Consider the following 14,340-nt stretch of genomic DNA (forward strand, 5'->3'; position numbering starts at 1 on the left):
GTGACTTTTCACTGACTTTGGCAAAAGGAGAGCAATATCGAGGAGAATTTCAGTGCAATCTTGCATGAAATGCAAATATTGAAAATCACTCTGATGCTAATGTATGCAATGTATAATAAAGCCCTTCAATATGCATCAGCTGCAGCATTCAATATTGCCACTACAGGTATATATTTCTGTTCAGCCTTACTGGAAATGTTAAAATGGTTCTGGTATCTCATCCTTGTGTACTGCATAATTTATACTGTGACCACTGCTCGTAGCCGCAAATTATTCCTGCTTTTCAGAAAACACAGTGTTTGTCCGATGAACTCAGTCCCATCTTTCCAGAAGAAATGTGTTGGTTGGTGTATGTGTAGTTTGAGATGTGTATGTATGCATGTGTTTAATGAGCCATTTGTATTTGCGGGTTGACTCAATTCATGAGTCTGCCTCAGTCTGCTCCTGTCTGTGTTGCCTCTGGGCCACCTGCCTCCTTTCCTGGCTGCTCCTGAGAGGTAGAGATAAGACCAACTGATGTTTGTCTGCTCCCTGGCAGATTACTGAGGCAGACTGTTACAAGGACTATGACGGAAAGCTACCGTATACTGGAGGCCAATAAGAACTTGGATGACTATAATAACCATTGCAAAAATCCAGCTTGAATGGCATCTGGCTCATTTATACAGTTAATTACTGTTCAAACACAAAAGGAGATAATTTCGGTAAAGTTTTTTGAGCTAGGAGCTAAGATTTTAAATGATAGCAAATAATCATCATAATAGGTATATTTTTCAATAACAGGTTGGAATAGTTGTATATGATAAAAAGGTTTTCTTAGGGTTATATTGTGTGTTTGTCTTATATGCTTATCCTTAGAACGCTTGCTGTGCGTGCTTAGAGTAAGATTAAAGCACATGGTCAGTGCAGAACGGCCTAATTCGTTCTTTTCTGCTTCTGTGAAGAACATTTCTCCAGATTCTTGGATATTGAATTACTATTCCGCTTTTTGTGCTTTTGTGAGGTCAGGTCAAAGAAGGTTAAGTTAGAGAAATACTAAAATGGTAATACAAAGCTCTCCTGCTGAAAGGTTTTGTTCAGCAAAAGTGGTTAACAGAGTTGGGAGGGAAAAATGTGGAAAGGTTCTTGTAGCAGCAAAGGGGTCATACAGAGGGGGGACAATGTAGAAAAAGATTGGGTAAAAAGGGGATGGGGGCCAGAGTTTAAGAAAGGCTTATACATTGAACTCAGGATTATGTGCAGCTCTTTTTCGTACAAACGTATTGCTTGTATAATACAGTTATAACTAGGGCTGTCAAGCGATTAAAACAATGTATCTAATTAATTACAGGCTCTGTGATTAATTAATCTAAATTAATCGCATACTTTTATGACACTTTTATACCTGTTTATAAATAGCTGTATAGCCTGCTACAGTTTGTTTCTCTCTCTCTCTCTCGCTCGCTCTCTGTCTCTCGTAACTTCTGTCTCCACAACAGACAGCGCTGCACTTCCACATATGCCTATGCCGATTCATTCACCATCGTCGTACTCATAGGCAAAAATATTGACACACACACACACACACACACACACACACGGGGCGGGTGTCCATTTACGCGGGAGACGAGACAGCTAGCAAACAAAATTGAGACACACGGAGGAAGATTGAGAAATACTTTTTTGAACCTATATTGATGCACCCACTAAATCAATAATGCACAGACACTGCGGAGAATAAAGTAAGATGTCTTCCTACCTTCATGCTTATTTGCCCAAAGCATCCCATAAACCGTCCATAGAGCCTTCGGCCCCGCCCTTTCCTCTGCTTCTCTCTTTACTTTTCTCCCTTTTCTCCCTTTCACCCGTGCGGGCTGTGTATGCAAGCTACAGGTGCCGAGCTGCGCACCACTTTTGCACCGGGTTAAAGGGCACTATAGAAGTGCGATTAATCTGCGTTAATTTTTTTAATCGCGTTAATTTTTCTGTGATTAATTAATCAAAATTAACAGGTTAATTTGACAGCCCTAGTTTATAACTATTGCTTACTCTCTTAGCTGACCTTACTCTCTTCTGTCAAACCTCAGCTGCTTGTTAGTGTTATTTAAAACTCTAGTGCTACGAGATCACATCTCTCTGCAGCTCTCTCACGCGTACACAAATGATTCCTCTCTGTGGCCATTGTTTTTGTTTGAATGACTTGTGTTTAATAATAGCTTTTTAAAATGTTTAAATATTTATGTGGCCCGTTGTGAAGATGCAGTGCGATTGTGGCCCAGGGCAGGAAATACATTGTTCATTTCGCCCCTCACCATGTGATAGACAGGTCCCTCTACATGCCTGACATCTGTACTGGAAAATGAAATCAGACGAAAAGAGAGATGCCTGAGCAGGAGCAGAGGACAAGAGATAATACATGATTCACGCGCAGTAAGCCTCGGCTGTGTAGCACATCAAACATACATGGGCACAAGTCGTAGAGGGGATCAACAGGTTTAGAAAGAGTTAAGAAGCTGGCTTTTACAAGGGGAAGCACAGCCTATCAAGGGAGCCCTGGCTGAATAAGACGGTGTAAATGCTACTAAGAGTCACCGTCTGACAGATTAGTAGATTTACATGATTTATTTAAAATATTTTAGAAAAAGTGGCAAAGCTCTAAATATTTGCCTTGAGAAGTTGTCTAACGAATTGTATACACAACTGCTTAACTTTTTTCTTATTGCCTTCAGACTTAAACACTGTTTCATTATGTTATAATACAGTCTTGGTTAAAATACCTGGTCTATTGTGTGATTAAATCACTGTAATTAAAAGTCAACCATCTTAAATAGAGTTTAGTATGGAGCAATGATTTTTGTTGGAATTATTAACTGCTGTTGGGCTTTATCAGGGCACAGCAGTGCATTATTGGAAAATGCATACCCTTGAAACATAACCATGGGGTTTTCTCCACCACTTGCATCACTGTTATTTATATGTGCACTGTAATTTCTATCTAGTCCCGGGAGTACATAACATATTCACAGTTAAACTCAGTGGCGCAAATCTACTGTCATGATTCACTGGTTTTGTTGTTTTTTTCTTCTGGTCATATTTCTGTAAATTGAGTTAATGGCCATGTCTTGCTTTACTGTGAACTACCATAACGCCTGTTGAACGGTAATGAATATTGTCTACAGGTTGTTGAATAAGAGATAGTGAAGAAAGGAAGGGCCAAGTGAGAACAGAAATTAAAGACAGTATGTATGTATGAGGCACAGCAGTACAGAATAAAAGATAATTATGAGTAGAGAGAGAGGTTCAGAGAATCATAAGAGGAGACTGTCAGAGGATCTAGAAAGAGGAACTGAGGCAAAGAAAGAGACATCATACCTCAGATACCTGTATAATAAACCGTACAAGAGAAGGAGTTTGATAAGTGAGTGCGGTGGGCAAAGTCGCCGCAGCATCTTCAGATTCAATCAGCACGGGAACAAAGGGCAGCGGCAGGCAGAGAGGCTATACGTGTGTGTGCGGTGAGGGGTGGTATTATTTCAGCTTTTGTAGACACTCTCCAATCCCATTTATAAATCGGAAGTAGGACCACCAGTCACAGACACACATAAACTGGCTGCTGTCGGTGGGCAAGCTGCCTGATTGATGGGACCACTTTGCTTGGTGGATCTAAAGATAATAGTGCAGAAGAGGTCAGAGTTGGATTATGACAGTCTGGCGGCATGAAGACAGTGGTGCTGACAGTACTTTGTCTAGTTGATTTGACAACTAGCTTCCATTTGATTTCACTGATAATTGGCTGTTTTGGCTGGTTAGATAGCATGGGAATCCAGACACACATCTAAAACGATACAGGGGCTGGCCACGATCAATAGACCTTCTCAACTCAAGGGGCTGCAGCTACTCGTGCATTTCAAATACCACCGCACGCAATTGGATAGCACTACAACCAATCGGAGCAATGAACAAGGTGACATATTAAGCCCTGTTCGTTTAGCGAACAGCGTGGTAAATTAAACTGTTGCCGTGGTTGGTCGGCAAAACCGAACATTGCTCTTTCTTGCTAATGAAAAATTTGATAGCCGTCTTCCAAATCGTTAAGTGTCGAGGCCAAAGCCGTCTGAAACTCAAACAACATATTCGCAGCCATCTCTGTTGTTTATATGACGGCTTCGACAGCGCCTGCACAGCAATGTCGTCATACGGTTACGTCCGCCCCAGAGCAGTGCTCTGAGAGCACCATATGGTCTGGCCCGCCCATATCAGAAAAAAAAACTGTTGAAACGTAGCTCAGAATTTTCGGAAATATTTAATGCGCTTCAATGGAGCGTACGGTTCCCAGACCAACACGCTGAGCAAATTTAAATTTGCCAGCGGCAGTTCTGGTTTTCCAAGCTACTGGTTAGAGGCATTAATGGGTCAAAAAAATGGCTGTGCAAGTCCTGAAAGGGATGCCTGTTCAGTGTTCACTAAACACTGGAATTAACTTATTCAATTTCTAGCTAAAAGTAGAATATTGTTCCACACACGCTGAGCTTTGAGGACGCCCCAGTGAGGACCCAGGACTTGGTGGAGAGATGATATATCCACACTGGCCTGTGAACGCCTTGGTATCCCCTAGTCAGAGCTGGTTGATGTGGGAAAGAAATTCTGGGGTCCCCTTCTGGTTCTTTTCCCCCTGCGACCGACCCCGTGAAAAAGCGGATGAGTATGAGTGAGTGTGTGTTTTGTAAATGTGAACATTAAGCAAAGGCCTGTTGGACATACAGTGCCTTGCAATAGTGCCTTGCAGTATTCATACTCCTTGGAATTTTCCACATTTTGTCACTTTAAAACCACACAAGTACATTTATTTTATTGGGATTTCATGTGATAGACCAACACACAGTGGCACATCATTGTGAAGTGGAATGAAAATGAAATATGGTTTTAAATTTTTTTTAGAAATAAAAAACTGAAAAGCGTGGCGTGCATAAGTATTCAGCCCCCCTGAGTCAACACGTTGTAGAACCACCTATCGCTGCAATAACAGCTGCAAGTCTATTGGGGTATGTCTCCGCCATCTAGAGACTGATATTTTTGCCCATTCTTCTTTGCAAAATAGCTCAAGCTTCAGATTCAGCATCAGATTGGATGGAGAGCGTCTGTCTACAGCAATTTTCAAGTCTTTCCAGATATTCTCAATTGTATTGAGGTCTGGACTTTGACTGGGCCATTCTAACACATGACTATGCTTTGATTTAAACTAGGGCTGTCAAATTAACGCGTTAATTTCGATTAATTAATCACAGAAAAATGAACGCGATTAAAAAAATTAACGCAGATTAATCGCACTTATATAGTGCCCTTTGACCCGGTGCAAAAGTGGTGCACAGCTCGGCACCTGTAGCTTGCATACACAGCCCGCACGGGTAATTTAGATTAATTAATCACAGAGCCTGTAATTAATTTGATTATTTTTTTTAATTGCTTGACAGCCCTAATTTAAACCATTCCATAGTAGATCTGGCTGTATGTTTAGGGTATTTAACCTATGGTGAACCTCCACCCCAGTCTCAAGTCTTTTGCAGACTCTAACAGGTTTTTCTGCCCTGTATTTGGCTCCATCCTTCTTCCCATCAACTCCGACCAGCTTCCCTATCCCTGCTGAAGAACAGGACCCCAACAGCATGATGCTGCCACCACCACCATGTTTCACGGTGGGGATGGTGTGTTCAGGGTGATGTGCAGTGTTAGTTTTCTGCCAAACATTGCACTTTGCGTTAAGGCCAAAAACTTCAATTTTGGTCTCATCTGACCAGAGCACCTTCCTCCAACACTTGCCACAAGCCATGCGGGGGACACAGCATATTCAGATGAGACCAAACTTGAAGTTTTTGGCCTGAATGCAAAATGCAATGTGTGGCGGAAACTGACACTGCACATCACCCTATACACACCATCCTCACCGTGAAACATGGTGGTGGCAGCATCATGCTTTGGGGATGCTTTTCTTCAGCAGGGAAGAGGGAAGCTGTTTAGAGTTGATGGGAAGATGGATGGAACCAAATACAGGACAGAAAACCTGTTAGAGTCTGCAAAAGACTTGAGACTGGGGTGGACGTTCACCTTCCAGAAGGACCACTAGCCTAAAAATACAGCCAGATCTACTATGGAATGGTTTAAATCAAAGCATAGTCATGTGTTAGAATGGTCCAGTCAAAGTCCAGACCTCAATACAATTGAGAATCTCTGGAAAGACTTGAAAATTGCTGATCACAGATGCTCTCCATCCAACTGATGCTACATCTGAAGCTCAAGCTATTTTTTAAAGAAGAATGGGCAACAATGTCAGTCTGTAGATGGGCAAAGCTGGTGGAGACATACCCCAAATAGATTTGCAGCTGTAATTGCAGCGATAGGTGGTTCTACAAAGCATTGACTCAGGGGGCTGAATACTTTTGCACGCCACACTTTTCAGTTTTTTATTTATAAAAAAAATGTAATTCCACTTCACAATTATGCGCCAATTATTCGAAACACATTTAAAAAAGTTACCATTTAAACCTACCTAAATCGAAAGTAATAGTAGTAGTAGTAGAGAAGGGCAGTTTCAGGATTTTATATGCAAATAAAGGTTTGGGAAAATATACATGTGCCTTTTAATGCACCAATTTTCAGTTCAAACCGAAATGTAATGAGTTACTAAAACCAAATGAAACACAAGGCTTGTCTTCGGATCTGCTGGCTAATACTCTTACAAATATTTTTTTTACCACCATAAATCTCTTGACTCTCAATAATCAAGGACTGCATTTGTATTCAACCCTATCACCGTACATTGATGTAGTGAATGTAGAGCTGAGATGAATGAGCACAGCTCACGCGCTATATTTTCATTTGTTTGGGGCTTTTAGTTTTCACTGAGCAGTGAACAGCTCCCCTATTACAGCACAGGTAGAGAGCATCTGTGAATTGCAAAGACACAATTTGCTGTTGAATAACCCTGGTGTTTGCATGTGAGTGACAGGTCCTTATCAGAGCTCCCGCTGGCTGATCAAAGTTGAAAGGGGGTCAGGCTGAATTAAAGACCAGCTAATTAAAATGTCAAGGGAACATGCCAGCCCTCATTTCATTTATCTCCTCGAGCTTAGTTGGGGAGAGGAAGAGAGAGTGTGATATGTGGGAGAAGCAAGGGAAAAAAGGGGTTCGTTATATCACAAGTTCAACAGCATCTGATACTATAAGACATATGATTTAACAGTCTCTCTCAGTGTTCGGTAACAACGGAAGATGGGTTGTTTTCTATGACATCCTAGTTTAAAAGTAACACCTGTGTTTGAAAGGCTATAAAGTAAATGTGGCTTTAAGTGGATGATTCGTGTATGAATTTGGTGAGTAGTGTAAATGGATGGACTGAGGCCTCAAGCAAGAAGAAAAAGCATGTCCATGGACATCCATACAAGACCTATTCTGTGTCCAGCTGGCTCTCATTCTGTCTCTGTGGCATGGCCTTTTTAAAATCTCCCATTTTCACAGTCTGTTTGAAAACAGACTTGGGGTCGGTGATATAAAGTTCACTTTAAGATCTACTGTGGACTTTGCTGGCTGAGGTTTCCTCTACAGGGGCAGTTGAGGGTTTTGGGCTTTGTCTTGAACCAAATAATGCATTAAAACACCAACTGTGTGGTATGTGGCTGACATCCCACTTTTTTACTTGAAAGCAGAATCATTTTAAGGAAAATCTCCACTGTCGAAGTCATTTGAGCGATCACTGAAATTGCGTTCTTGTAGAGCTGAAAAGATCACTCGATTAATTGCCTAGTTTTCATTTAAGTATGACTGTAGTTAATGAATTGGTTATTTGGAAAATATTCAACAGATTCATCGACAATGAAAATAACTGTTAGTTCAACTTTGAAAATGCAGTACACTGATAAAGAGGATTCTATTCAGGTTGTCAAACTAGAATGAAATGCTGCTTGAACATAGGAAATTACATCTGATCTGATCAACAATGCCAACGTAGAATCGGTACACCATCAGATTTTCAAATAATCTAAATGTGTGTCTGTGTCCTCTCATTGAAGAGTTTTTGTTGTGAAGGTGTCTAAGGCTGACTGACACATAGAGAGTATCAGTGTAATGAGATGCCATGTTTCTCTGTGAAAATTATTACCTCAGGAGGAGAGGCATTAGATTGATGAGGGCAATCTTTGCCTCTCTCCCTGAGATGCACAACCGCCTCGCCATTTAGACAGAGACAAGTCACTCCCTCTCAGACCAAATGACCCATAACAGTTCTTCAGAGAGTTAAGAAATGGGATGGGGGGGGGGGTCTGGAAGTTCAATTCCTTAATGTCGTCCGTCACACTCATCTGCACATGCATCACCATGGTAACCCGATGTTAGCCCGGACTTCTGGAATATTATCGGAAAAGATCTCCTCTCTCTGAGCCAGGTTGACTAAAATTGATTTTGTGGACCTTTTTCCCCCCAAAGAAGAAGCAAGCAGGACTTTTTAGATGTGCAATAAAGAGCTGTTACACATTGTCAATCATGGCCTTTTTCTCCTCTAAAATTGTAATGCTGATTAATCGATAACTCTGGTTATCGATGCAGTAAAGGGTGATTGCTGAATGTCCCATTTGGCCCAACCTTCTGAGAGTGATTGTCTCCAAGGCTTACAGACCCATTAATCAGGACTTGGTTGATCGCCCCTCAGGTCAGAAGTGATCTGAGGAGGAAGCTCAAAGAGGTGAATGCAGCAGTTTAAGAGCTCACAGTGGACAACCGGAGAAGCTAGCAGAATAGCAACTGTAGGCATAGTAGTAGTTGTTTGCTGATCTGGAGTACTTATCTGAATTCAGCCATTGCATGCAGACGGTGAGAAATAACATTTTTCTTTCTGTATTTCTGTTCATCTGCACATTTTTGGATTGTACTGGGTATACTGGAACCCCAAGCTGACCACTAATTATGTTTTACAATCAGGCGAGATAGTTATTTGATATAAATACGATACAACTTTCTTGTCAGAGTAAGTCTGAAATTTGTCTTGCATGATAGCGGTTCTATTTACAACATCACGAAGAGACAAGAACCACACAAAAAAGGTACACAGAAAAGTGCTTCAGTCTTAATTTATACAATTTTGGAACCTTATATCTCCGGTTTTGAGATTTGACATCAGTTAGTATGGAATCATCTAATAATAGTCAGAAACATTACCCTCAAGACTAATCACCTCTCACTTGTTTTAGATGGAGTCTGACAATGGTGGATTGGGTGGTGGCTGGATGCTGGAACACCTTCAGAAGCTGTAAACCGAGCACTAAGTGGACAGTTGATGGAGGATTGGGATTAGCGATTGAGAGGTGTAGCTTTAGGGTACAGGTAGACGGAGCATGTTGAAAAAGGCCTCCCACTGCCTCCCTTTCGTTTAGTATTACAAGTTGTTAATCACTTGCGACAAGGTCACAGCAGGCATGAGGTTAAAGTTATTATGAGTGACCTATGACAATGTATTTATTCTTAAAAAACTGTATGTTTGAGAATTTTTTATTTGACATCTTCTGTATTTTTCATCTTACAGATCTTAATCGTAAACAACCAAAAAGTAGGAGGCGTTTTTGAACGTTGCGCCCTAGCAGAGCTCACTCAATTTTATTACACTCTCAGGCGTACTCAGTGGTGTTAAGGGAAGGTGTCAGGAAGTTACCTTTTACATTTTAAAGTAAAAGGAATTTGGATGGAACAGGGAAGTATAAAAATGAATAAGAGGTGTGGCTGAGAGGAAATAATGATAAAGGTGCAGGGGTGAGTGAATGAAGTGGCCTCGGCAAAGCTATACACCTCTGTTACTGATGGGAAAAATGACCCTGTGACTCTTGTGTTTATTAAGCGGAATGACTTTAAAGTAATAGATTGCTGTTCTGCTGCAAAACTTCACTAACAATTTATAGAGCTGTATGCATTAATGCATTTATGAATGACATAGAGAGACCATACATCAATTCAGTCCCTTCCCTTCTTAGACTGAAACTATTGGGCTGTACTGTAACATATAACTGTATGAATCAAACTGATTATTTCTTTAAATAATATACATGATTTGTTTTAAATAAATAATATTTGTTTACATATGTGTAATAATCAGTTAAATATGCTGATTTTCCATCTATAACGAACACTCCTTGATTGTGTATACCTCAGGTTTATGTGGTCAGACAAGTTAGATTGTACTTCTATCTTCTTAGATAACTTAATCCATAATTGACTTGTCTATTGCGTGACACATTAGTGGTTGAGTTGGAAGTTAAAAACCCTGTTGTTAACTATTGTGTTTAAGTGGTTTTTGGTCTGAATGTACAGCATCTCACTAAGCATGATCATCCAGCTCCGGAGAGGATCCTCAGGGAGGCAGGATGCAGTGCTTTAAGACCCATGGCTTAACCCTAGGACTCCACCTTCCCTCGAATGTGCCTGCTCTTGATTAATCATACAGTATGTTTTGAAACATTTTTCTTTAGGCAATTATAAGCATGAACATATTTTAGCAAAGAAATGTGCTTATACTGTTTACGTATTAAACACAATCCTTTTTCTTCATTACCAAATTACATTAGTGGTGTAGTTTACTTTAGCTTTAATTGCTGTGACTTTTTTTCAGAAGTATTCTTTGACAAAAGTGGCATCATACTTCATATGGAAACATGAGGATTCGAAAAACAACTGTCATAGCTGAGTTTTACTTTGTTAAAATGTGCTAATATCAGCAGATTACATTTTTGTCGTAAATCTGCCAAGGATACTTGGCTTAAAACATACTGGTACTTTATATGTATACAAAAGATGCAATAGATAACCATAATTGCTGTCATTGCTAACTGACTTATACTGTATTATATTATAGTCTATAGCCTATTTCAGCCTTGTCTGTGGAAATGAAGATAGCTGGACAAAAGTTCTTCTGCTTAGTTCCTCTCACTGCATTTAAATGCATTCACTATATTACAGAGAAATATGTCTCGTTAAAGAAAAAGAGCTCCAAGCCCAACCCAGAGGACCCTGCATAATATTTTATTTTAAATAAATATTTTTATGGAAAATCCATGTGTCTTTCTTCAATAGCTTCTAATTCATCCGACCCAGTGTCTCCAAAATATTTGTTCACACAAAATTCCTCAGATTTAGCCTCTATTTTCCTCTGAAAGTGCACCAGATTCATAGCCTGGCATTCCCAGACCTGCCACTAGGCGCTGGCAAATTAAATTTGCTGCGCGTGTTGGTCTGGACACGCTCCGTTGAAGCTTTATCAAGAAAGCCAGAAATATGGCTATGGTTTCAATTGGTTCTATCTAATATGGGCGCCCTTTATATGGTGCTCTGGGGAGGACGTAACCGGATGACGACAGTGACGTGCATGCAACGTCGAAGCCGTGATAGTAAACATCAAATATGGCTGCGGATATGTTGTGTGAGTTTGAGACTGCTTTGGCCTCGACCCTTAACGATTTGGAAGACGGCACTCAAATCTTTCATTAGCAAGTAAGTGGAATGTTCTATTTTGCCGACCGACAACGGCAAACGTTTAATTTAACAGTTTAACAGCTGTTCGCTAAACGAAAGGGGCTTACGTCGCCTTGTGCATCGCTCTGATTGGTTGTAGTGCTATCCAACTGCGTGCAGTGTCATTTGAAATGCACGAGTAGGAGCCGCCCCTTGAGTTGGAAATTACTAATGATCGTCGCCAGACCCTCTATCGTTCAAGATATCAGGGTCTGGATTTCCAGGCTACCAGATTCATGCATTTCACTTCAAAAGGTAAAAAAAAATCTCCCGGGGGGGCATACCCCCGGACCCCGCTAGGAGGGTCAGGATCTCTGCTGGCTACTAATTTCACCCAGGCACTAGGAGGCATTGGAGGCACTAGCGAAAAAACACTGGGTGGGTGAATGACATTTAACAATAGTCAATCATTTGGGCAAGTCTTTCTGCCTATCTCTCTCACTCCATTGCACACTCAGTCACTACTATCCATGCTTAAAGGAAGCAGGATTAAACCACTGGATAAAGATGTTCAAATGTATTTTAAAAAAGCTAACCAATGTTAAAATGTTTAAAGAAATGTGTTTAAAAACGCACAAAGATGTTTAGAATGTTTCAAAAATATGTTTAAAATGTGTAAAATAATGATAAGATCTTTCAAAACACACAGGGATTTTGAAAAAAAATTCCACTGAAATTTGTTCTCTGAGGGGGGACTCACTCTCTCACACTTTGAAAACCCCTGTTATATATGATATTAGTAAATTATCGTCTCGTCACGTGGTTAGACGCCACTGCTCTGCAAGCAGACACTTTCAGGTTAATTGTTTTCTAAGTACTGATAACTAGTATGTTGCTCATTATGATACGCACAAATTAAACAAATGGATTTTAATTATATTTAAAAAAATTATAGAATAACAGATGGGACTGTGGCCGGTGGGCAAGTTATGTAATCCGTGTGTGCCTCAACACCTGTAACACCGACTACTGCAGCAGCAATAAGACGAGCTCCACCATTAGGTTGATATTTGTGTTTTTTAAGTGAAAATAACAATTTAATTGATTACCATGAATTGTGAAAAGAAATTGTGAACCTCCAACTTTTTATCTAGATCCAGAATCTTTTTGTCCAAATTAGCCCTTAACGCGGCTACGAGTAACATTTAAATTTCTTTTAAACAGCCTCATGTTTCCTCGATTTGAGAAGCCTATCCCTCCAGGTGAGGGAAGGGGAGCGGCAGCCTTGTTTGAGACAGTTATTTGTCGTCATAATGACTGATAACGGGGCTGAACCATCAAAGAAAAAAAAGAGAATGCAAGAAGAAAAGCTAAAAGGGAGAGTGATATAGGCTACGGGCGGGACGAGGGCGTTGTCAAGCAACGTGTATACAATTTCACGAGAGCGAAACTAGACTGCAGTGTTTACTCCTAAATGAATGAGCGGTTGGTACTGACACAAAGTTTGCTTTGCTTCACCATCATCAACAACACAAACACATTACCTCATCATGATCCATACTAACTGCCGTCTCTCGTTCATTCGCTTTCTGTGAGGACACGTAATCTTTCAGCTCCGTGAGAGAGAGTAGTTAGGTGACGCTGCTGCATCAACTCATTGCAATCAGGTGTGTGTAGCACTGACTGGCATTAGTTGATGCAGTGTCAAAACCACTCTCACGGAGCCAAAAAGAGTCCTCACACTTTCAACACACGGACATGCACTATAATGCGCACTTCTCAGTTCACACTCGCACGCCTGGCACGAGCTAGAAAACAGCTTTGTGACAGCGGGCGTCGTAAAAATACTACCGCTTTTGTCCAAAGGGTACGCCAACGTGCCATGTTACTCGTAGTGGCTTTAAGAGAGAAATTGTTCACCTTTTTCCAAATTTCTACAGCTTTCATGAACCTCACGTGTGTGCGAAATAGATGTTGGGAGCCTTTTCACTCAAATGATAAAACTGAATGAGTCTTTCACTCACATGATAACATTTTATGAGTCAATCTAATGTGCTATGGCAGTGAGATAAAGGCTGGAGCCCATTTAAAGCGGCTACGAGTAACATTTAAATATCTTTTAAACAGCCTCATGTTTCCTCTCATAATCATAAATTACCTTTAACAGCAAACGAGACCATCAGTGCAAAGAAAGACGTTTTTATATAGTTTTTATTACTGCATTTGATCTGGTCGTACACCCAGTCCGATTTTCGGTTCACGCGTGCATGCTCTATGGTAGCATATCTATATTGGTCACAGATTTCAGTGTGGCGCAGGGACGCGATTTGAGAAGCCTATTACTCCAGGTGAGGGAAGGGGAGCGGGAGCCTTGTTTGAGACAGTTGTTTGTCGTCATAATGACTGATAACGGGGCTGAACCATAAAAGAAAAAAAAGAAAATGCAATGAAGAAAAGCTAAAAGGGAAAGTGATAGGCGGGCGGGAGGGCGTTGCCAAGCAACGTATACACAATTTCACGCAGCGAACCTAGACTGCAGTGTGTACTCCTAAATGAATGAGCGGTAGCCTACTAAAACAAAGTTTATTTTGCCTCACCAGCATCATCAGATTACCATTATTCATCTGAAATAGTCATTATTTACAACATAAACACATTACCTCATCGTGATCCATAACTAACTGCCGTCTCTCGTTCATTCGCTTTGTGTGAGGACACGGGGACTCGTTCAGCTCTCTGAGAGGTGACAATGCATCAACTCATTGCAATCAGGTGTGTTTAGCACTTACTGGCATTAGTTGATGCTGTGTCACCCATAGACTCACGGAGCCGAAAAGAGTCCGGTGCCCTCACACTCTCAACACACGGACACGCACC

General features: G+C 40.8%; 1 protein-coding gene across 1 annotated transcript in view; it reads right to left on the bottom strand.

Annotated features, from left to right (window-relative positions):
* Nucleotides 1-420: 420 nt before the first annotated feature.
* LOC307248420 (uncharacterized protein) overlaps nucleotides 421-14,340 on the bottom strand; it is a gene marked incomplete at both ends in the record, with an annotated part of 48,461 nt that continues 34,541 nt past the window's right edge. The window contains one exon of the mRNA XM_080024818.1: nucleotides 421-490. Within this exon, the coding sequence (XP_079880944.1) occupies nucleotides 421-490 (70 nt within the window). The remainder of the gene's footprint in view (nucleotides 491-14,340) is intronic.

The sequence above is a fragment of the Ammodytes marinus genome (genome assembly GCF_949987685.1).
Source record: "Ammodytes marinus genome assembly, chromosome: 3".
Taxonomy (NCBI): domain Eukaryota; kingdom Metazoa; phylum Chordata; class Actinopteri; order Uranoscopiformes; family Ammodytidae; genus Ammodytes; species Ammodytes marinus.